This window comes from Podarcis cretensis (genome assembly GCF_951804945.1).
Source record: "Podarcis cretensis genome assembly, chromosome: 14".
NCBI classification, from domain to species: domain Eukaryota; kingdom Metazoa; phylum Chordata; class Lepidosauria; order Squamata; family Lacertidae; genus Podarcis; species Podarcis cretensis.
In genome coordinates this window covers 137800-162628 of record NC_137183.1, presented here as the reverse complement: position 1 = coordinate 162628, position 24829 = coordinate 137800, and the positions used below count along the sequence as shown (strand labels likewise).

At 45.7% G+C, this 24829-nt stretch overlaps 1 protein-coding gene across 1 annotated transcript in view; it reads left to right on the top strand.

The window, feature by feature from the left end:
- Positions 1 to 321: 321 nt before the first annotated feature.
- LOC307203563 (maestro heat-like repeat family member 5) overlaps positions 322 to 24829 on the top strand; it is a gene marked incomplete at its 3' end in the record, with an annotated part of 30676 nt that continues 6168 nt past the window's right edge. The window contains exons 1-6 of the mRNA XM_079954444.1: positions 322 to 508; positions 3572 to 3711; positions 5956 to 5985; positions 17976 to 18092; positions 19452 to 19562; positions 22277 to 22417. Coding sequence (XP_079810570.1) covers positions 3616 to 3711; positions 5956 to 5985; positions 17976 to 18092; positions 19452 to 19562; positions 22277 to 22417 — 495 coding nt within the window. The 5' untranslated portion in view covers positions 322 to 508; positions 3572 to 3615. The remainder of the gene's footprint in view (positions 509 to 3571; positions 3712 to 5955; positions 5986 to 17975; positions 18093 to 19451; positions 19563 to 22276; positions 22418 to 24829) is intronic.

The following is a 24829-nucleotide window of genomic DNA, read 5'->3' as shown; positions in this document are numbered from 1 at the left end:
TGCTAATTAAATTCTTGCTGCTGTTGTTGCATACATAAATAATTTCCAATTTTCTTTTTTTACATCTTGGTCTAAAATTCCTAGAAGGAATGCTTCTGGTTTCTTAACAAAAGTCTTTTTAAACAGTTTTTTCAATTCATTATATATCATTTCCCAATAATTCCTAATCTTTTTGCATCTTGCAGGATGGCTTTTTTTCTAAAAAGAAAAAAGAAGAACAAGATCTACCCCTCATATGAGGAGGAGGCCCCTGCCCTACTGCCGGCATTGGCAAAGCCTTCAACATCAGCCACAGAGGGCAGGAGGAGAAATCAAAAGATCTACCCCTCATATGAGGACGAGGCCCCTGCCCTACTGCCGGCATTGGCAAAGCCTACCCCATCAGCGGCAGAGGCCAGACCGGCAGAGGCCAGACCCCTAGTCTTGCCAGGGCTGGTGAAGCAAGACCCAAGCCAGCAGCGGCCCTCAAAAAAGAAGAGCCTTGAGGACTCTGGGCCAGCGTTCCCAGGTGAGTAGGCAGAACCAGATCCCTCTTGGGTTCCCCTTGGCCTTAGACTTGGTGTTTACCTCTACGGATGTTGGTGATCTGACACTAACTAAAAGCGAAACAAAAGAAGTGCCATGGTCAGATCACTTCCTGGTGCAACTGGACTTCTCCGCGACCCTTCCCCTCTGCAGGGAGGTGGGACCGATTCGGATGGTCCGCCCCTGCTACTTAATGGATCCAACTGGTTTCCAGAGAGCGGTAGGGGATGTTTTATCCCAAGTTGGTGGCCTCTTGGCTGATTCCCTGGTGGCCCGTTGGAATGCGGAGTTAACCAGGGCTATTGACTTTCTGGCTCCGAAGTGCCCTCTCTGATTGCATGGAGCCTGGACAGCCCCATGGTTTTCTCCAGAGCTGAGGGCGATGAAACCATTGTTGAGATGGCTAGAGCGCTGGTGGCGGAAAACTCACTCTGAATCAGACTGGACACGGGCTAGAGCTCAACGTTGAGCCTACCAAGTGGCAATGCAGAAAACAGCAGCGGGAGACTTTTTCAGGTGGTTCACAATCTATCAGAACCACTTGCACCACCAGGGCCTGGTAGGGACCCCAAGATCTCCTGCAGTGCTTTTGCAAAGTTTTTTGCAGATAAAGTCGCTCAGATTCAGAAGGAGCAGGGACCTCCACCGTGGGAGCAGGGACAGGGCGGGAGAGTAGCACTGTCTAGTTCTGTCTAGTCCTGTTACATGGGATCAATTCCAATCTGTTACCTCCGAAGATGTGGACAGGCTGCTTGGACAAGTGAAACCAACCACCTGTCTCCTTGATCCTTGCCCATCCTGGCTGATAAAAACGAGCCGGGAAAGGCTGGGCGATGGGCTCTGCGGGGTAGTGAATGCTTCTCTCTGTGAGGCAGCCTTCCCAGACCCACTGAAAGAGGCGGTCATTAAACCGCTTCTTAAAAAAACTTTTTTAGACCCAGCCAATTTGGCCAACTATCGCCCAGTCTCAAATTTACCATTCTTGGGCAAGGTGGTTAAGCGGGTGGTTGCCGAACATCTCCAAGCATGCCTGGAGGATACGGACCATTTGGATCCCTTCCAATCGGGATTCAGGCCTCACCATGGGACTGAAACTGCCTTGGTCGCACTGGTTGATGATCTCCGGCGGGCTAGGGACAAAGGTGAGAGCTGTTTCCTAGTTCTGCTGGATCTCTCAGCGGCCTTTGACACCATTGACCATAACATCCTTCTGGACCATCTAGAGGGGCTGGGAGCTGGGAGCACTGTTATACGGTGCTTCCGCTCCTTTCTCCTGGGCCGTGCCCAGAAAGTGGTGTTGGGGAATGAGTGTTCAGACCCCTGGGCTCTCACGTGTGGGGTGCCTCAGGGTTCCGTCCTCTCCCCCATGCTTTTTAATATCTATATGAAGCCACTGGGAGAGATCATCGGGGGTTTGGGCTGGGTGTTCATCAGTATGCAGATGACACCCAGCTTTACCTCGCCTTTAAATCAGAACCAGTGAAGGCGGTGAAGGCCCTGTGTGAGTGCCTGGAGGCGGTTGGAGGATGGATGGTGGCTAACAGATTGAGGTTGAATCCTGACAAGACTGAAGTCCTGTTTTGGGGGGACAGGGGGCTGGCGGGTGTGGGGGATTCCCTGGTCCTGAATGGGGTAACTGTGCCCCTGCGCAGCCTGGGAGTCACTTTGGACACACAGCTGTCCATGGAGGCACAGGTTACTTCTGTATCCATAGCAGCTGTCTACCAACTCCACCTGGTATGCAGGATGAGACCCTCCCTGCCTGCAGACTGTCTCACCAGAGTGGTGCATGCTCTAGTTATCTCCCGCTTGGACTACTGCAACACACTCTACGTGGGGCTACGTTTGACGGTGACCCAGAAACTGCAATTAATCCAGAATGCGGCAGCTAGACTGGTGACTGGGAGCGGCCGCCGGGACCAAATAACACTGGTTCTGAGAGATCTGCATTGGCTCCCAGTACGTTTCCGAGCACAATTCAAAGTGTTAAAGCCCTAAACGTCCTCGGTCCAGTATACCTGAAGGAGCCTCTCCACCCCCATCATTCAGCCAGGACACTGAGATCCAGCACCGAGGGCCTTCTGGCGGTTCCCTCATTGCGAGAAGTAAGGTTACAGGGAACCAGACAGAGGGCCTTCTTGGTGGTGGCGCCCACCCTGTGGAATACCCTCCCTTCAAATGTGAAGGAAATAAGTAGCTATCCTATCTTTAAAAGACATCTGAAGGCAGCCCTGTTTAGGGAAGTTTTTAACATTTAACGCTGTATTGTTTTTAATACTTGATTGGGAGCCGCCCAGAGTGGCTGGGGAAACTCAGCCAGATGGGCGGAGTATAAATAATAAATTATTATTATTATGATACAAGGTCAGGGTCTCTCTTGGTTTCCTTGATGTCTGGGTGGAAGTCCCCCCCCCCATCCCACCCCTCCTTGTTCAGAGGCGTGTAACATGGAGCAGGGACTTCCAGGTGGCTGCCCCTGTTCTGCATTGTTGGGGGTTGGACTAGGTGACCCCGCAGGTCCCTTCAGATGCTACAGTTCTATGATCCCTGTTCAGATATGGCATGCACCCGCTCATTGCAACAGGCGAGAAGCCCCCTGAGAAAGAACTTGCCGTCTTTTCTCATGTATAAGACGAGGTTTTTTACCCCCCAAATCAAGTGTCAAATTGGGGCTCCTCTTCTACAGGGGGAGTGCTGAGGGGGGACGGGCGCTTGATTGTAGCCGCCAGGAAGAGATTCCCAGCTATGATTTCTTTGCTGTGGAAAGGGCTGTTGTCAACTGGCAGACGATAGGTGACTTGGTGGTTGATGCCTGCCTGCAATTGTGCAATTTGATTAATGGCTCCCTCCCCCCAAAAAAAGCTCAACCACTCTGGGCAAAAAAGCTTAACAAGTCTTGGCAATCTGCCCCCGTTTTCTAAATTTTGAGTGCCCAGAAATAGGGGGCGTCTTATACATGGGGGCGTGTTATACATAGATAAACACGGTACCTTTCCCTCTCATCCGCCTCATTTACTCACCTCTCTCTCTCTCTTTCTTTCTGAAGAACTCTCTGATGAAAACTTAGAGTACTTGTTGGTGGGTAAGAAAATGCTGGGAGGAAGAACCGTCAGAGAAGCTTTGGAGATGATGGATGAAAGGGAGATTTTGGAGACCATCCTCCAACACCTCCAGCCACCTCCCCAGGTGTGTGTGATGCAGGGTGGATTTGATTGAAATCAAATCGATTTAAAGCATATTTTTACATTCTTGCTTGTATAATCTTAATATTTACAACCAGATGAAGGTTTCATTTTGGGAATAATAAATTTCCAGAGTAGTGTTTACTACTGATTTGGTTATACTGTTAGGAATGCATAGACAGATAATTATGAAATTATTGTGGGGTATAATAAGTTAACTGTGTACAGACGCTTCAGGTTACATACGGTTCAGGTTACAGACTCCACTAACCCAGAAATAGTACCTCGGGTTAAGAACTGCCATCGGCTCAGGGGCGAGAGGGGAAAAGCCGGATGGATTACAGAGAGCCCCCAAGGATCGTGGGAAGCAGCACTTCCTCAGCGGAGGAAGGAGAGGAGATGCAGGGGTCGGAGGAGGCAAGGCGGTGCCAGGACACCTTGCCTGAGCAAAGCGGGGAGGAGGGGGGTTCCCCATTACCCAAGCCTTCCTTGCGCAGTAGGTTTCCGCGCAGAGAGGGGAGGCGCAGACTGGGCCCCAAGAAATTACTCTGCTGGGGAAGGTTGAAGGGCCGCCCACTCTCAGATTCTGCCCGTGAATGAGCAAGACATGGAATAGAGGTGCTCTGCATTCTAAAGGTTTTGATCACTAAGAAGAAAGCTGGAAAACAGACTCTTGAGCCATATTTCCTGATTGCTCTCAAGCAACCAGCCGGTACCTCTAACAGTGGTGCTTCATGTTAAGAACAGTTTCAGGTTAAGAACGGACCTCTGGAAAGAATTACGTTCTTAACCTGAGCTACCACTGTATATTTGGACAACTTTTCTGCTGTACCTTATTGGAAGAAAAACAACCATTTTCTTAATTAGAATTTAAACAATTTATTTAACTAAAACAATAACATTATAGCATATATATCCATGTTTGTTAACTGATGTGGTTAACTTTTTTAAAAAAAAATTCTTAGAATGAATTTTAGCATATATGAAAAACTTAAAATAAATCCTTACTTCCCAGTGAATAGCCGTTGGACTATAATGCAACTTAAAAAGAAAAATATATTTCGGAAGATTTTTCCTCCAAAAGCATTTTATTTTAGAAATCCAAATTAATTTTTTAAAAAATGTGATTTAAATCAAAGAAATCCATTTTTAAAAAAGGGGGTCATTGATTTTTAGCCACCCTGGTCTGATGTTGCGCAGCGTGAACCAGGATTCCCCAACCTGGTGCCCTCTAAATGTTCTGGACCATATGCTGCCTGGGGCTGGTGGGAGCATGTAGAAGGAGAACTGCCATGAACTATCACAGGCAAAGGCAAACCCAGCCCTCCAGCTGTTTTGGGACTACAGCTCCCATCATCCCTAGCAAACAAGACCAGCGGGTCAGGGGTGATGGGCATTGGAGTCCCCAAACAGCTGGAGGGCCGTGTTTGCCTCGGCCTGAACTATTGGGAGCCCAGCTTGGAGGAAGGTCCTATTTGCAGATGCAAGAGACGACTTTCTCCTGGTGGGGCTTGAAAAGAGGACCAGGCAAATTTGGGGAAGCAGAGAAGGCGACCAGTGCAGGATCTGTAGACCGGAAGAAGAACCAATCCATGAACTTGATTTGGTGGGGTGACTTGGACCCCAGGAAATGTTGCATGTTTTTTTTTCTTTAACTTTTGCAACTGATCGTTCCCGATATCTGGGAACGTTTGAGAATCCGATATTGTGCAGTAAAAGTTTTTGTGACTGTATTGTGCCTGATATGGCCAATATTTCCTCTTCGCTCTCAAGAGCAGTTAATTTGCCAGGCCTGGGCATTTGGCAGAGCAGGCAAGCAAATACTTTCTGCAACAGAAAATTTAATAAATAATCATACTGGGAGTGGTATTGTCTGTTTGTTATTATGGTATGTATTTTTGAGTTTTTATATTGTAAACCGCCCAGTGATCTTCGGATGAAGGGCAGTACAGAAATTTAATAAATAATAGTAATAGCCACAATGCCTAGATTCTGTTTGTTCATGGCAAGAAACAAAGTGCTTTAAATGAATGGTGTGTCTCCCAGTCCAGAGGATTTATTGAATCTTCTTTGGAGTGTTACTTTAAAAAAGAAGAAGAATTGATTGCAATAGATTTTACTCCAAATGATTTTTGCAAGAAGTCTATTTCTAGGCATGTGGGTTTTTTTTTAGAGAAGACATGTGGCAGATAGATGGCAACTGTTCTCTAGACAAGAAACATGACACTTTTCTTCATTTTATTCCCAGCAGAAGACATCCAAGCCTGGACACAACAAGGTAAGTCCTTGTCGCGAATTCCTCGCGGCACTTTTAGTGGAATGCTCAGAGTCCCAGGTTCTTTAGTGCAGTATTTATTATTGTGAGCTCAATATATATACAAATATCTACAGAAGCAGTTCATCTAATCAGACAGAGTACCTGCACCTTGAGGCAAAAGAAGACTCCACACTCATCTACGCCACTCAAATCAAATCAAAATGTTTATTCGGCTTTACGCCCATCATGAAACACAACACAACAAAACAAATCAAATAAAACAGCGGACTCGTACAAGCCACATGTAGTATAGCACAGTTTACAACTCACAAGGACAAATATCAGCCATTCATAAGAAAAGTTTAAGATTAAGATTAAAAATTTTTAAAAAATTGCACTACACTAAAATCAGTATCTGATGTCGTTATAGAAAATTCTTATAACTATCAATAATCAGCTAACATTCCATTCCGTCTCTTGTACGAGAGGACGGCTGTTAGGAATTTAGCAACCTGTAGGGTAATATAAGGATCCACATCTTGAAGAAACCAGGCAAGCTGTAGGTCTACTGGTTTGTCAGCCATTGGCTGGATTATGGAGTTTAGTATGCTAGCACGGGCTGAACTGTACAAAGGGCAGATAAACATAACATGATATAGAGATTCAGATGTTTTCATTTCACAAGCACACGTTGAAGGGACTTGGCCCTTAGTGAATCTATGTCTCAGCACGTTTGTTGGAAAGACATTAAACCTAGTTCTAATGAAGGCATATCGGTGAGACGTGGCCATAAGCGATGTTAAGTAGGACGGAGTGCGGTAGATAGGGGTTATGCCGAAATTTAACGGCAAACAGGCTCCACCACCAGCTACAAAATTTTGGTATAGCTCTGCATCATCCAGCCTTTGATTTATACACCTTTTTGCCACATTTAGATCCAGTTTGAGCAATTCAGTGGGTGAGATCTCATAGTACTGCAATTTAGCAAGGATTTTTCCTGACCACAAATTTGTGAAGTCATCTCGCCACATGCATTGAATGAGATAGTGGTTCGGGAGTTTATGCCATAGGGATATCCAATAGATCAAAACTCTCCTCCATATAACTAACTCCACTGACGGGATCTTCATTTCTAAACGAATAGCCGTGTTACTTACGCATGTTGGTAATTTTAAAAGTCGGCGTAAGAATTGGCTTTGAAGTGACTCTAATGGTGAGAGGTTTGCAAAGGCAGCCCATAAAGGTGCAGCATAGGCCATTGTGGCCATCACTTTGATGCTATACACTTTTAGGGCCGCAGGGATGAATAAGGCCCCCTCAGAGTAGAAAAAATGAAGGAGGGAGTGTGATAGGGCTTTTGTCTTGTTTTGAAGATATTCAACATGCGCTTTCCACCCTAAATTATATTGAAAATAAATTCCTAAATATTCCCTTTTAAACCGGTGACAGCCAATCACATTACTGCTGTGTCATTCTGACCCAGCACTTCCACAGAGAGTATTGGATCTGTAGCCTTATTGGAGTTCACTGATTGGGTCTGCATTGCTCCGGGACAGGAGGAAGGAAGCCAAATGACACCAAGGTTGATTCAAAGAAGAAAGAGTTTATTCTGCTCTCTGGATAGCAGAAGGTACTTGCGTGATCAAGTCCACAGCAAGTCCAAAGGAATTTTAGGTGGTTCACCGGGGAGTCCCCCGGTGTCTTCCGACACCGGTACATTCTCCTGGTCAGTGTTATCAGCAAGCCAGATGTCTCTCTCTTTTTTTAAATGATATTTATTAAAATTTCCAATAAAAACATACAAATACAAACAACAATAAAAACAAAACAAACAAAAAACAACAAGTATAATTTCAAACCTTGTTTTCTCAACCTATTTTCCCCGACTTCCTCATACCTCCCCGTTTTGTATTCTAATTTCATAATCCAATTAGCAAATCCATTCCCTTATTTCCCAAAAGTTTTTTAATTCCATTCCTTTTCTTGATCAAGATCTCTGAAAACCACATTATTTTTAAACCCCTGTCAAACTAGCATTCATTAATCTTATAGTATTTATTAAGGTAGTCTTTAAATTTCTTCCAATCTTCTTCCACTGTCTCCTTCTCCTGGTCTCGGATTCTGCCCGTCATCTCTGCCAGTCCCATATAGTCTGTCATTTTCATCTGCCATTCTTCCAAAGTGGGTAAATCTGGTGTCTTCCAATACTTTGCAGTAAGGATTCTTGCTGCTGTTGTGGCATACAGAAACAAAGTTCTATCCTTCTTTAACACCACATGGCTAACCATACCCAGGAGAAAGGCCTCTGGTTTCTTCAAGAAGGTATATTTAAATACCTTTTTCATTTCATTATATATCATTTCCCAGAAAGCCTTAATCCTTGGGCATGTCCACCAGAGGTGAAAGAATGAACCTTCATTTTCTTTACACTTCCAACATTTATTATCTGATAAGTGGTAAATTTTTGCAAGCTTGACTGGGGTCATGTACCACGTATAAATCATTTTCATAATATTTTCTCTCAAGGCGTTACACGCCGTGAATTTCATACCGGTGGTCCACAACTTTTCCCAGTCAGCAAACATAATATTGTGTCCAATATCTTGCGCCCACTTAATCATAGCTGATTTAACCGTTTCATCCTGCGTGTTCCATTTCAACAGCAAGTTATACATTTTTGACAAATTCTTAGTATTAGATTCTAACAGTTCTGTTTCCAATTTTGACTTTTCCACCTGGAAACCAATTTTCCTATCCAGCTTATACACCTCCATTATTTGATAATAGTGAAGCCAATCTCGCACTTTGTCTTTTAGATTCTCAAAACTCTGCAATTTCCACTTATTGCCCTCCTGTTCTAGAATTTCACAATATTTTGACCATTTAGACTCCATATTAAGTTTTTTCAATGCCTTTGCCTCCATTGGTGACAACCACCTTGGAGTTTTATTCTCCAACAAATCTTTATATTTAATCCAAACATTATACAATGCTTTCCTGACAATATGGTTTTTAAAGCCTTTATGAACCTTAACCTTGTCATACCACAAATATGCATGCCACCCAAAAAAGTTATTAAAACCTTCCAAATCTAAGATATCTGTGTTCTCAAGAAGCAGCCAATCCTTCAACCAGCAGAAAGCTGCTGATTCATAGTAAAGTTTCAAGTCTGGCAGGGCAAATCCCCCCCTTTCCTTTGCATCAGTTAAAATCTTAAATTTTATTCTGGGTTTTTTGCCCTGCCAGATAAATTTAGAGATATCTCGCTGCCATCTCTTAAAACACTCCATCTTATCAACAATTTGCAGTGTTTGGAACAAAAATAACATTCTAGGCAATACATTCATCTTGATAGCTGTGATTCGACCAGACACGGAAAGCTTCAAGTTTGACCAAATTTCTAGATCTTTTTTCACTTGATTCCAACATTTCTCATAATTATCTTTAAATAGATTCATGTTTTTAGCTGTCATATTAATCCCCAAATATTTTACACTCTTAACCACAGTTAAACCTGTTTCATTCTGAAACCTCTCCTTCTCCCCTGCTGTTAAGTTTTTCTCTAATACCTTAGTCTTTGATTTGTTTAATTTAAATCCTGCCACTTGACCAAACTCTTGAATTAATTCCAAAACCCTTTTGGTGCTAGATTCTGGCTCTTGTAATGTAAGTACCAAGTCATCTGCAAATGCTCTCAATTTATATTGTCTCGCTCCGACCTGAACCCCTTTAACCAGCTGGTCTTTTCTTATCATGTTCAGCAAAACCTCCAGGACCGAGATAAAAAGTAGTGGGGAAATTGGGCACCCCTGACGTGTCCCTTTTTCTATCTTAAATTCTTCTGTAACTACATTATTTACAATTAACTTTGCTTTTTGTTCAGAATATATTGCGCCTATACCGTTTTCAAAACCTTGGCCTACCCCCATCCCATGGAGATTCTTCTTCAAAAAGGTCCAGGAAATATTGTCAAAGGCTTTCTCCGCATCCACAAATATCAGAACAGCTTTTGTGTTTATGTTAACTTCTAGCATTTCCAAAATGTCTATTATATTCCTTACATTGTCTGATAGATGCCTTCTCGGGAGAAAGCCTGATTGGTCCCTATGAATCTCCCCCATCAAAACTTTTTTCAGTCTCTTAGCTAAAATATCAGCAAAAATTTTATAATCCACATTTAGTAAGGAAATTGGGCGGTAGTTTTTAAGTTGAGTCTTTTCAGTCTCTGTCTTCGGTATAAGCGTGATATAAGCCTCTTTCCACGTTTCAGGTGCTTCTTTCTCCTCAAGAATTTCGTTGCAGACTTCCTTCAAAGGTTGTATTAGCCATTCTTTTAAAGTCTTATAATATTTGGAAGTCAGTCCATCAGGCCCCGGAGATTTGCCCAGTTGCGTGTTTTGAATGGCACCTTCTATTTCTTGTTCAGTTATTTTCTGATTCAAAATTACTTTGCCTTCACTTGAAATTTCCTTCATCCCATTTTTCTCCAAAAATTGTTCTATGTCGGTGTCTTTTTGTGGCCCTTGTGCATATAATTGTTTAAAATATCTCTGGAAGCAGCTTCTAATTTCAATTGGATTGTTGATGTTCTTTCCATCCACTTCTAAATTTGTCACTGTATTTAGTTTCTGTCTCTTCTTCAATTGCCAAGCCAAAAATTTCCCACATTTGTCCGCTGATTCAAACGTTTTCTGTCTCATTTGTTTAATTTTCCATTCTATTTCTTGGTTCATCAGTTCCATATACTGAATTTGATATAATTTAATTTCTCTCAAGATCTCCTGAGACTTTGGTTTTGATCTTAATTTCTTTTCTCCTTCTTTAATTTTTTCCAAAATTTTATCCTTTTTCTCATTTTGGCTTTTCTTTTTTATTGCATTTTGTTGTATCAAGAAACCTCTCATAACCACTTTGCTTGCGTCCCAGATTACTCTTTTTTCCACATTGGTCCTCATGTTAATCTCAAAGTAGTCTTTTAATGTTTTTTGGGCCTTTTTGCAGAATTCTTTGTCTCTGAATAATGTGTCATTCATCCTCCATCTGAAAGTGTCGGCTGCTGTTTGGTTCATCTCCATCTTCACGGCGTTATGGTCGGAGCAAGTTTTTGGGCAGATTTCCACTTTTTTTTCTCTTTGATGCCAGTCCTCTAGTAACCCATATTTGGTCAATTCTAGTCCAGGTCATTTTGGCTTCAGAAAAAAAGGTTCCTTCTCTTTCAAGAGGATATTTTATTCTCCAAATATCCACCAAGTCCATATTGTCAGTCATTTCAAAAAAGGTTTTTGGCAGTCTTCCATCTTTAGAGATCACTTGTCTTTGTGCTTTATCCATGTTTGTAGAAACTACTCCATTCATATCTCCCATCAAGATTACATTAGTGTCCAAATGATCCAACAGAATCTCATGCAACTTCTTAAAAAATTCAGATTTACCTTCATTCGGTGCATAAATTCCTAAAATCAAAAATTTCTGTCCTTGAACTTGAATTTCAATTGCCAGATATCTTCCTTGTTCATCTTTAAATATTTGTTTCGGCATCAATCTATCCTTTGCATATATGACCACTCCTCTTTTTTTCACTCTGTCTGATGAAATAAATTCCTGTCCTAATTTTTTATTAATAAGTAATTTTCTGTGTTTTCTTGTCACATGTGTCTCTTGCAAACAAATCAAGTCCAATTGTTGTTTCTGTAAAATATGAAAGACGTTCTTCCTCTTCCGAGGAATGTTCAAGCCATTGCAATTCCAACTCAATAGTCGCAAGGCCATGATGGGGTTATTTACTTATTCCTCCTACTGCTCCCAATCGTTGCTCTTCATCCGTTGGTGGCTGTAGTCCAAACGATAGATTTGCTAAGTCCAGTATTCCTTTTCCTGATAGTGTTGGCTCCTCTCCAATTTCCCCTTCCTTCACCAGGTCTTCTTCGTGGTCTCTCAAGAATTTGTCTTTATCGCTCAATGTCTTTATTTTGATTTTCTTTCCTCTGTATTTGAAAGATAGGCCTTGGGGGAATTCCCACCTAAAGAAGATTCTGCTTTTTTTCAGTAATAAAACCATGTCTTTGTAATCCCCTCTTGCATCTAAGATGGGCTTCGGAATATCTTTAAAAATCTCCACGAAGGAATCCTCAATTTGCAGTGTATTTTGATAGTGCAGGTTTAAAATTTTATCTCTTTCCTCCTTTGATCCCAAAGTAATCAAGCAGTCTCTTGCCTTATTCTTTTTTTTGTCTTATTCCAAGTCTGAATGCACTCACGATCTTGACCTCCTCCCCCTGCAGGCCCTCTTGCCAAAATTCAGAAAATTCTTTTGTAAGAAAGTCCACCAGATTGTCCTGTTCACTTTCCGGCACAAGTCTCAATCTTGGCCACTTTCCGGCACAAGTCTCAATCTTGGCCACTTGGCCGACTTGGCAGCAGTGATCCATGCGACGGTCATCTCCAGGCTTGACTACTGTAATTCGCTCTATGCGGGGCTGCCCTTGAAGCTGTCCCAGAAATTCCAGCGGGTACAGAATGCTGCAGCGAGGCTCCTCACGGGGTCTCTGCCATGGGAGCATATTCACCCAGTGCTTTTCAAGCTGCACTGGCTCCCGGTGGAGTACAGGGTCAGATTTAAGGTGCTGCTTTTGACCTTTAAAGCCCTTCACGGCCTAGGACCCTCGTACCTACGGGACCGCCTCTCCTGGTATGCCCCACGGAGAGCCTCAAGGTCCATAAATAGCAACACCCTAGTGGTCCCAGGCCCTAAGGAAGTTAGATTGGCTTCAACCAGAGCCAGGGCCTTTTCAACTCTGGCTCCGGCCTGGTGGAACGCTCTGCCTCATGAGACCAGGGCCCTGCAGGATCTGATTTCTTTCCACAGGGCCTGTAAGACAGAGTTGTTCCGCCTGGCCTTTGGCTTGGAGCCAATTTGATTCCCTCCCTCCCTCCCCCCCCCTCTCTTTTCTTTTCCTTCTCCTCCTGCGATGAGGCTACATTTTAATATTTTAATGTTCCATTATTTTAATGCTGTATTTTATTTTTGTTTTTAAGTTGTAATCATTCTTCTTGTTTTTATTATTGTTTGTAAGCCGCTCTGAGCCCGGCCTTGGTTGGGGAGGGCGGGGTATAAATAAAAAAATATTATTATTATTATTATTAAGTTGCGATCCCTCCTTTGCAGATCTATCATAGCAAAAGATAAGTCATGGTCCATCAGTTTCTTTTCAACCAGTGGTATTTTTCCCTGCGTTTCAGTTGCAATCTCCTTTGCCTCCTCGGCAATCTTTCGAGTAGTGGCTGATTCTTCTAAAAGTCTCCCAATATTCTGGGCATTAGCATTAACTTGTGTTCCCAGTTCTTTTAAACTAGAAGTGTTCAAGTCAAGTTTTTTTGAGATCTCAGCTACTTGTTTGCTTGTGTCAGTTCCTTGTCTCGTTAGAAGTTCCAAAGATTCATTTATTTTTCCAAGAGCTTTAGTCAAAGCATCTTCTGCAGACATAGTTTTGGATTTTATTTGCGAGGCCGCAGCTGCTCCTGTCACTGAGGCCCTTCTTTGTTGTGTAGTACTGTAGGTTTTGCCGGATCTGAGGTTTTTCTCCTGAGCCAGCTCTATCTTTCCTTTACCATCTGCCATGCCACTATCATGCCAGGCCAAGGTCAGTCTCACACTCCCGGATTTGTTTTTGCTAGTAAATTTCCAGTGGCTCAGCTTCTAGTTGCTTAGTTGTTTCCCACAAGGTAACAAAGTCTCCTCTAGAGGGGGGAATTCCCAGCCTGGTTTCACAGTTTTTATAACAGATATATTGTCTCAAGATTCCCCCCATCTTTCATAAAGGAAGAAAAAATCCCCAGTTCCAACTCTTTTTCTAAATAGTTGCAAATATGTAGCAGTCTAAATAGAAGTCCTCAAAACTGTATCTTTCAAAGTTATTTTCTTTTTTTTTATATAAATTTTTTATTGAGTTTTCACATTTTAAACACAGACACACACACACACACATACAAAGACAACACATATAAAGTTTCATATCCTTACTTTCCTAACCCCAGTTCTTGACCTCCCCCCACCCCCCCTTCATACATCCTAATTCAATTAAATTAGCTCAGCAAGTTCATATCTCTCATCCTTTACATATTATTATTATATATATATGTTTTTAAAGAAATACTTAATTCTTATTACTTGGCCAGATTTTACTTATCCAATTTTCTTATAAATATTAAATCCTTTTCTAAGGTCGACTCAAATTCCTTCCACGAATTTCCCTTTTATCCTAAACATAGGTCATAATAATCAAACACAAAGGTCATAAACATTTTTTTTAAAATTCTTCCCCCCCCCCCGCCCCAGTTTCTGTCCCTTCCCAATGTCCCCATGTCCACAAAAACAGTTTTTAGCCTGGATTCCTCACATCTGAGGCCTTTAAATCTCTGTCAGTCTCTCTCTGCCGATTTTGTTGGTAGCCCTCTTTGTTGGTCCTCGGGTCTCGAAGGAGTTCTAGCTCAGTCTCATCAGATTTTCTTCCATCCAAAGTACTTGGTACCGGCTGCTGCGAAAGGTCAGCTAATCTTCCATACTCAAAGAGGAAGCCCCAATCATATTTCTTGTTTCTTTTAAATTCAAATGTTCCAAGTGTTCCAGGAGCTTCCTCCCTCCTCTTTCGTATCTTTCGCAGATTTGTAATCCAAAGGTCTTCTTCTTTATGTTCTGACAATGTAGGCTTCTGGTTGGTACTCTCCATCTGTACTGGCCCTTGTTCCCTCTCCTCCTGTTCCGAAGTTATCTCTTCTAATTCAGCTGCAGATTTTTTCCCAGTCAAGTCCATTGTGCATTCAGCAGAGTCACCCATCTTAGAGTTCAAGGTTATAAGTTGTCCACTCATAGCCGTAGTCTGCTCCTGCAACTTTCCCACGAGAAAAAACATTCTTTCTATCTCTGCCTGTAGTTTTCCATCTGCAGCCATTGTAGTGTTTCAATGTTTCCCCTAGGGGGATTCTGGTTACTTAATAGTCTTTTCCCAACAGTCCGTTACTTTGTTATTTCACTACTTTGTTCCCAACCACTTTAATTCAAATATAACAAATTTAGTCCAGAAAGGTGTTAAATAATAAAATTATTTTTTGACAGCTCCTTTGACAGCTGTCAAACTCCTTGTTCCTTTTTCTCCAGCTCACATACAGGACACTCCCGGGTCTGGGGGGGGGGGTTAGACAAAAGCTTCTAAAATTCCACTCTTGCTCTCCAGCACAAATCTTCTTCTGTCAAATTCATGAAAATATTATCTTTTAAAAAACACCAAAAAGAAAAAACTCTCCACCTTAGTTCTCCGATCCTTGCTTTAAATCTTCTGTAAGCAGGGGGGTGCGGACTTCCCTTTAACACATCCCCCGGTCGTACCAAATTCAAGGGTAGAAATTTTAAAGTCCAAATTCCATTCTACTCACGGATTAATTAAAGTCCGAATTTCAGGGAAGAAAGTCAGCGGTCTCCGGCCATGGCTCGCGGCTTCGCTCCACTGCAGTAGCGGTCCACTCACAGCACCACGCCGCTCCCCGTACCCTCTCCGCAGCCTTTAAAAAGGCTCTTCGTGGGTCGGGGGGGCGCTTTAGGTGCCCGCCGAGTCACCAAGTCCGCAGGCTTCAGCGCCTGCGGTTTCTGAGGGTCCCCGCGTCGCCGTCGCGGTAGAACCCTTCTCCAGCGGAGCCGATTCCCTCCGGAGCTCGGAGGGAATCCGCCATTAACCAGATCGCGCTATTTTCAGGCTCACTCTTTTGACAGTTCAGAGTTCTTTTTCCTTACTTACAAAGCAGTCCGTCTCCAGGATACAAAAGACAGTGGGTAGAATTCAATCCTCTCCTTTCATGCAGGATATTTAATTCAGTAACAGTTCTCCCCCCCCCCCCGCCCCTGCCAGCTAAGTGGGGGGGGGGGGTTTAAATCTTATTTTTGAACAATGGATTTGTTATTCCAAATACAATCTTCAAAGGTTTCAGCTTAATAGTCTCTTTGCTTTCTTCTATCTACAACGTGGGAAGACAGACTTCCTTTTTATGCCTTTCCCGTGGCGGTAAATCTTTTAAAAATTTAGAGTCCAATTTAAGCCTTTATTCCTACTCACGAGTAGATGCTTTCAGTTCCAATTTGCCGGAAGAAATCAGCGCTCTCCGATAATGGCGATGCGGCTTCGCTCCACGGACTGGGTAGCGGCTCTCAGCACCACGTTCTCCCCGACACTGTTCCGGAGCCTTTAAAAAGGCTCTTTGGCAGTTCGGGGGGGTCGCCAAGGTACCCGCCGAGCCTCCTTGTTTACAGGCTTCTCCACCTGTAATTTTTAAGGGTCCCCGCTTCGCCGTAGCGGCAGGACCCGAACCCGCAGAGCAGGCTTCTCCCGGAGCTCCGGGAGAAGTCCGCCATTAATCGCTGGAGCCAACCGGAAGTCCAGCAAGCCAGATGTCTCTCGCACATGGACAGCTTGAGCGCATCCCACGCCTCACTTGCTGTCACCTTATCAGCTATGTAGACTAGCTGGCTGTCGTCCATTCCAAGGATGATCATAGCCAAAGCTTTCTCATCCTTTTCATCCTCCTCAGGGGGCTGCGGTGGATCTTCCACCACTTTCCACAGGCCCTCACGCTTGAGGAAGTGTTGCATGCGGACTGACCAGATGCTGTAGTTCATGGCCGTCAGCTTCTCCAGCAGCACGCCAGCTCTGGACTGCTCCATTGCTGCAGCTCCCCTCCAGCACCCATGGCTAGATAACAGCCACCTGTACTCATGCGCAGCAGAAGTGTGCTGGGCCCATAACCCTGTCACGAATTCCTCGCGGCGCTTTTAGCAGAAAGCTCAGAGTCCTAGGTTCTTTAGTGCAGTATTTATTATTGTGAGCTAAATATATATACAAATATCTACAAAAGCAGTTCATCTAATCAGACAGAGTACCTGCGCCTTGAGGCAAAAGAAGACTCCACACTCATCTACACCACTCCACCACTATTGGACAGGCTTCCCTTTTAAACCGGTGACAGCCAATCACATTACTGTGGAGGGAGGCTGGGGACACCTGTAAGAGGCTGCAGGTGCAGGTATTAGTCCTCTAAAAAAGCGGGAAGAGCCTAGGGTCAGCGTATCTAGGACAAAAGTGTGTCATGAGAATGAAAGACGAGGCTGCTGGGTTAGACCAGCATCCTTATCTCACAGTGGCCAACCAGATGCCCATGGGAAACTGGAAAGCAGAATTCGAACACAGAGCCCTCTCCCCTTCCTGTGGTTTCCAGCAACTGGTATTCAGAAGCATTCCTGCCTCCAACAGTGGAGGCAGAGCAATTAGGACATGCTGAACTTGTCAACTTTCAAATTCCCCAAATGAGGAGTACTAAAGAGTTGTAATAGGGACGTGGGTGGTGCTGTGGGTTAAACCACTGTGCCGCTTGGGCTTGCCGATCGGAAGGTCGGCGGTTCGAATCCCTGCGATGGGGTGAGCTCCCGTTGTTCGGCCCCAGCTCCTGCCCACCTAGCAGTTCAAAAGCACATAGTGCAAGTAAATAATAATAATAATAATAATAATAATAATAATAATAATTTATTTATATCCCACCCTCCCCAGCTGAAGCCAGTACTGCTCCGGCTGGAAGGTAAACGGCATTTCCGTGTGCTGCTCTGGTTTCGCCAGAAGCGGCTTAGACATGCTGGCCACATGACCTGGAAAAACTGTCTGTGGAAGCGGACAAATGCCGGCTCCCTCGGCCTTAAAGCGAGATGAGCTTTAAGCCCAGAGTCGTTTGCGACTGGACTTACCTTTACCTTTACCTTTAAAGAGTTGTAACATGACTTGGGAATTCAGAAGATGTGTAAAATTGCATACAAATCATTAAAACAATTGCCTAGTACTTGCAATCTATTATTATTATTTAGTATTACCCGACATTTTCAGACGGTAAAATTGAAATTCTTTGGTTTTCCAAAAGCAGTTGATGTAGCTGGTGGGGTCTCCTCCCTGTGACTCACCCAAACCTTCCCCAACCCTTAGAACGCCCTCTATAGATACTATGGACTCAAGCTGCGGGATTCCAGGAGCGCAGAGACAGTCCACCAGTACCTGCACTTACTCCTGAGGTTGCCTCTCGAAGAGGAAGCAGACAGAGAGGTGAGTGAATGTGTGGGATGTCAGGGGGGAGGAGAGCCAGTGGGACTGGGACTGCGCTCACACGGAGACTGTCCTGGAAGAGCCTCCTCCTTCTGAACCCTCCTGATTCAAGCGCCTCCCCAGGCTGCTCCCCAGTGTCCCACCACCACAATCCAGGGTCCCCCACTCTTACTCATCCAGCCAGTCCCTGACATTACCCCACCAGCCCTCTGTCCTGATTTCCGGATTGGTCTCTGCTCATGACCTTCCTCCCTCCAAGGATTTTGTGCCCACCCACTCACCCCCTCAAAGCCTCTTACAGGAGCAACTGCTTTTCAGCATTCAACAGATTTGTTTAGTTTTGGGTTAGATCAGAACAGCCAGCAAGTGGCCCTCAATGCCTTTCTTGGCAGCCCTCAGCAAGCTTGGAGGCACCCCTACACACCTGTAGGCCTTGCACTGCCTTCCCAAAGCTGGGTAAAGAGGTGCTGGGCTTGGGGAAGGAGGCAGGTGTGATCTGTCAGGGTCCTAGAGTCCTCAGTTAGCTCTTTCCCACCTTTGGCAAGAAGGTGGGAAGGCTCTAGGTCCCGCCAGAGCCTCGTGCCTCCTTCCCAAAACCCAGCGCCTCACCTGCCTACCTTTGGGAAGGCAGCATGCGGGCCGGGGCGTGTGTGTCAAATTGTGGCCTTGCTCCCCTCTCCCACACGACAAGTCAGTGTGCGGCCCACAGGTTCTGTGCTGAACTACTCTTGTGGCCCACTTGGTATGAGAAATTGGAGCACCCTGGTTTAGATGGTGCATATTCCTGCTCTGGTGCCTTTGGGTGAGGGGTGGATTACAAATACTTCCAGGGAATAAATGGTGCATTTTAATGTAGTTGAGTGTTTAATGAAGCCAAGAACTGTATCACAAGATTTGAAAATGTCAGAATGCAAGGCATCCTTGCGTTGCAAGCTGCACGAGTCTGGGAGGTGTGGTCTGGTCAGTTCACATCAGAATTCACAGAAATATCGTTCTTCAAACCACCCCTATTATTATCCGGGATGAAAGGATCTCTTCAAATTGGTTCTCTAAGTGTCTCATTTCTCCATTCTTAAATTTGGTTCCCCACATTTCGCAGGAATCTGCTTACAGAATCACATTTATCCTCCATCCCTCATGATCAGCTTAGCTTAATGGTTGCCATCAATTTCATTTTAATTGATTTTATTTAATTTTTATAATGAAATGTTTTTAGAATGTTGTACTATTTTATTGTTGTTAGCCGCCCTGAGCCCAGCTTTGGCTGGGGAGGGTGGGATATAAATAAAATTTATTATTATTATTATCACTAATTGCAATCAAGAAAACGACATGTTTGACGTGCCTCATTCTCCCTAGGGAATTTCTGAGGCTATCGGTGTGGCTTCAAGCACCCATATTTCACAGGTGCTGATGGCAGTGCGGGACTTCGGCCACGCAGCCATTGCAAGGAATACTGAGACGTCTGAGGTAAGGGTGTGAAGTGAGGAAGGAGCGTAGCAAGAGTGTAGGTCAGCCATCCCCAGCCTGGTGCCCCTTCCCCATCCGTGTGTTTTGAATTGGAACTCCCATCAGCCCCTGACAGCATGGCCAATGGTTAGACGAAGATCCTGGCGGATTGGATCCTTAGCGGCTCTTTACATCCACACCAAAGCATGTTGGAAAAGAACGAATCCTGCCCCATTTCCAAACATGCTCTTTTTCAAGGGATGGGATCCTTACCATTCCAAAAAGGCAATTGGATCTGCTCTCAGTATGGAAGCCAGACAGCTTCCTCTGTGGGTATGTCTCAGTCATCCTTCTGAAGTGGGCTCCAGCAGTCCTGTCTCTGTGGCTCCAGATCCTAGATCTGATCTGATCCCTTGGCTCAGTCAGTCAGTCAAACAGATTCGTTAGAAACCATTGGTCACCCCCCAAAGTACACTGACCCCTGTTTTTAGGTTGGTTGTCAGATGGTTGGTTGGCATTTCTTCAATAGTGGAAGCTAATGGGGACCCCCAAGGGTCATCTAGTCCAACCCCCTCCGATGCAGGAATCTTAAGCATCCCTGAGAGATGGCCATCCAACCTCAAACGAAGGAGAGTCCACAACCTCCCAAGGGAGAGTGTTCTGCTGTCAGAAAGCTTTGAATGAAGAACCTCTTAGAGTTTGGAAGAGGGGACACCTCTCCAACTGAGGGGAGGGAGCAGAACCCAAGAGAGAAGGCAGGCGGCAGGCTGGGAGAGGCAGAGAGAAAGAGGGGAGAGGTTTCAGCTGCATCACCTGCCAAATTTGCTCTCGTGCAAGAGTTCTTCTGCCTTACGGGAGTGCCTGCTGGCCCCATTCAACTATGTTCTAGAGTAGACCCACTGAATTTAATGAAGATGACTAAGTTAGGCCCATTCATTTCGACAGGTCTACTTGAAGCAAAGCATAGTTGAGTGTCGCTCTCTGTGTTCATCTCCATATATTTGTCAATTAAGCAAATTATTACAAAGGCATGTGAGGAGAATCAGAACTTACAGGGTTAAACAGTTCTGTGTGACGTCTCACATTCTGAGGCGTGGTTATGTTCACATACGGGAATCTTTCTTTGTGTGTGAGTTTCTTTCGTTTTTGGCTGAGAGGCGAAAGGATGTCTGCTCTTTCGCCGGGCTGATTTATGATGTTTTTCTACTCATTAAAAGACTGTTGGAGTTTAGCAAGAAGCCTGCATTCAGTCTGATTTATTATCCACACACAAGGCAAGTGTTTCTGCCGCTGCAAAACTCTGCTAAGGACTTTGCTAAGAGAGCTAAGGGAGCTCAAGTTTTCTATCGGCACAGACGTCCATCGGCGCAGCAGAAGTGTACTGGGCGCCATCTTATCTCACAAGGCATAGTAACTGCGTGCAGATCTAACAGTTCCATAACCTGAGGGGGCCTTGGGGTCATGTGCCCCCGACTCTCCAATTCTCCAACCCAGCTGGAAGGAGATCAGATCCTTTTCCTTCCACTTTCAGTTAACTTCCCTCAAGCTTCCGGTCTCCGTTTTGCAACTGTGGTAGAGGAGAAGGGAGCAGGAGCCGATGAGTCCAAGGCTCATTCACACAATAATAAACCATAGTTTATCACAGAGGTAACCAAAATGGTGCCCTTCAGATGCTACAGACTGCAACTCCCATCCCTCCTGACCCAGAGCCATGCTGGCTGAGGCTGATAGGAGCTAGAGGCCAACCTATGTTGATGCCCTCTGGTTTATTGTTACATCTGAACGCAGCCCTGAACTCTCTTGTGCTCTGCCATCCAAGAGAAATGAAACCCAGGAGTGTGGTACCTCTGGATTTTTGCTGTGAGTTGGTAAATGACCAAGGAAATTTCCCAACCCTCACTATGGAGAAGATGAGCAGATCCACCTGGTTCATTTTAATTTTTAAAAAGCAGCTCCCATGGAAAAGAGCACCAGTGGTCAGTCTACCCTACACTGTCCTGCACTTTCTCCCTGGTTGACTGACCGAACCCAAAGAGAACACCTTCATGGTTCCTCATCATCCTGGGGAAAAAGTGACCAGTGGGGTGTCACAGGGTTCTGTCCTGGCCCGTTGTTGTTCCACTTTTTTTTAAAATAAAAGACTTGGATGAAGGAATTGAGGGGATGTTCATCAAATTTGCAGATGACACCAAACTGGGAAGGGTAGCCAATGCCACAGAAGACAGAATCGGGATTCAAGATAACCTTAACATATTGGAGAACTGGGCCCAAACTAACAAAATGAAATTCAATAGGGTCAAATGTCAGGCTCTACATTTAGGCAGGAAGAACCCGATGCACATATATAGGGTGGGGGAGCCCTGGCTTGCCAGCAGTTTGAGTTTCCTGGAGGAAAAAAAATACAAAATTTGTAAGTCTGCACAACAACTTGTTGTTGTTGCTTAGTCGCTTAGTCGTGTCCGACTCTTCGTGACCCCCTGGACCAGAGCACGCCAGGCACTCCTGTCTTCCACTGCCTCCCGCAGCTTGGTCAAACTCATGCTGGTAGCTTCAAGAACGCTGTCCAGCCATCTCGTCCTCTGTTGTCCCTTTCTCCTTGTGCCCTCCACCTTTCGCACAACAACTTACTGACTACTAATATTTTCCCAGCTGCTAAAAGGTCCCAACTAAATGGTGATTTGTCTCCAATTGCACTTAAGGTTCCCAAACTCACTTTCCCCATCCTTTCCCTCCAGAATACTAGCGAGACGAATGCCAGTATCACCGTCATCCTTTGCTGTGGTCAAATGGCATCCGGGGCACGGCAGGATGACCTCCCCCTTTTTATAGACCTCATCACAGAGGAGCTCCTCTTCCAATTCCAGAACAGCAGGAAGGTATGGCTCTGATTATCACACGGACTCCTGTTGTTTGTTCTCTCAGCTATACCATACTTTTCCGTGTATAAGACGAGGGTTTTTTTATTATTATTAAAAAATGATGTTTAAAAATGAGGGTCATCTTATACACAGAGAGTGCATAGGAGGGACGTGGGTTTGGTTGCCGCTGCAAGCCGGAGATAGTCAACAGCTATTGTGTGCGTTATTGGTGGCTGCGGCAAGGGATGGTGTTGATTGGCTGTCACTGCGGAAATTGGGAATGCGATTGGCGGTTTCTGCCGGCGAGGGACAGACAATAGGTGGGTTTTGTGACATGTGTGAGTGGCAGCATAGGTTCAGCGGGTGAGCAATTTTTGGAATCCCCTCCCCCAAATAGCTGAACTACTGTGGGTAATCCTACCCCCGAAAAGCTCAGCAACTCTGGGCAATCCTTCCCCCATTTTCTTAATTTGGAGTCCCCCCAAATAGGGGGCGTCTTATACTCGAAAAAATATGGTATATTCTGCCTTTCTCCTGTCATACGTCTCCAGGAGGTGTGCAACCATTTCCCCCGTGGTCACCATCCAGGCACTGAGCAGACCTCCTGAGCTCCATCAAGGTCCTTGCACCACATGCCTTCAGACTGTGCCCTAGGGCAGGGTTTATGCCTTCAGACTGTGCCCTAGGGCAGGGTTTTTGGCTTCATCCACCGAAGGGTTGTAGACTGGGGTGTATACTGGCTCCACACTTAGGACCAGATGGGGCATTACAGTGGTACCTTGGTTCTCAAAGTTAATCCATTCTGAAACCAAAGCGTTCCTGTCAGAGCTGCCTCTAGGTCCCAGCTCACAGACCAACACCAGGCTGTCGTTATGTACAAAAGTCTTTATTGAGGTTTAGTTTCCATTTCAAAGCCGCAGTGCGCAGCTCTACGTCTTAAAGCCTAGACCGGCGAAGTACCGTCTGAGTCTCCTCCCCTATGACACCAGTTTAAGATCCTAGCCCTGCTCCACCTTTTACGCTGCTCTCTCCTCCTCTGGGTCCTCCTGCTCGCTGGGGCATTGCCCTTTCTGGACTCTTCTGACGCTGAGTCGCTTAGCTCCTCCCCCTCCCTCCGGCGGGCTTTAGGACCCGGTTCCCAATCCTCATTCTCTGCTGTCCCGCGCTCCTGTACATTTGAACTTGCCTCTCGCGCCAACCCAGTGACCTTCCTCCTGACCGTTACACTGATTCTGTCACTGCTTCCCTCTTCCGGGATGCTGGCCGGATCTGACCTCCCCTCCGTTGTCTGACTCTCTGATGGAGGTGTGGTCAGCCCTGCCTTATCTTCTCTCCCTGGTGGGGAATGCACTGGCCCTGATCCTTGGGACTCTTCCCCCCCACTCTGCTCTCGTGGGGAAGCTGGTCGTGATTTCCAACTACTGCTCTGGGAGTCTCTGCTGCCCCCTTGCTCCTGGGACGTTCCCCTTGGGAACCCCCTACCCCTGGCCACTGGCGCCCCCTTCTGTGAATCTTCCGATTCGCTGGAGAGGCTCATGGAATCCCTCGGTCCACTGTCCTCTTCTCCTACGCTCCCCTCGGATTCTTCCCCTTCGCTCTCCATCTCCTCTCTTCCCTGTGCCTCTGCTCCTGAACCCCTGACATCCATCCCCCCTCGAAGCCCCCCCTTCCCCCCTCCCCCTCTTCTGGCGTGGGTTCTGGGTGCTCCAATGTTGTGGGGGTGAGTGCAGGATACAGTTCTTCCCCCGTGGTGTGCCTCCAGCCGGGTAGATCCGGCCAGTCCTCCACGGGCTAGTCGACGTCGATCTCCTCCGCTTCCATCTCTCTGCCGGTGTGTTCGAACCCCGGATCCTCCCCCAACACGTCCATGACCCCCTCTCCTCCTGTCGCCTGGGGTGACGCTGCGTGCGCTGGCCCGCTTGGCAGTTCTGTGCGCCACCCCACCACAGGTTGATCTTCCCACCAATAAGAGCCGCTTGTGCCAAACCCTGAGAGGGACCCCTCTGGGGATCTAGTCTCCGGCGCCGTGTCCTCCTCTGAAGAGAAACCACGGAACGTGCTGGCTGAAAGTGTGGGTGTGAAAAGATATTCGTCAAAATAATCCTCCGGCATGGGCCTGTGTGGGAAGAGTGCGTGGAACCCGTCTTTGAGGTAGTGCTCCTCCACCGCATAGTACGGTACCCAGCTGTTGGTGCTGGCCGGGGTACCTTCCCTGGCGAGGAGATATTCAACCCCCTCTTCCCCCCATCTTGAGTCCAAAATCTCCGTGACCTCGTTGAGCGGCCCCGCCCTCGGCGACCCCCCTGTCGTGGGTGCGTCTCTAAGCGGACTAGGAGCTGTCCCTGGCACCTGAAACCTGTGAGGTGCCTTGTAGGGCGTGAGCACCGATCTATGAAAGACCGGGTGCATTCTGGATCCCTCCGGTAGTGT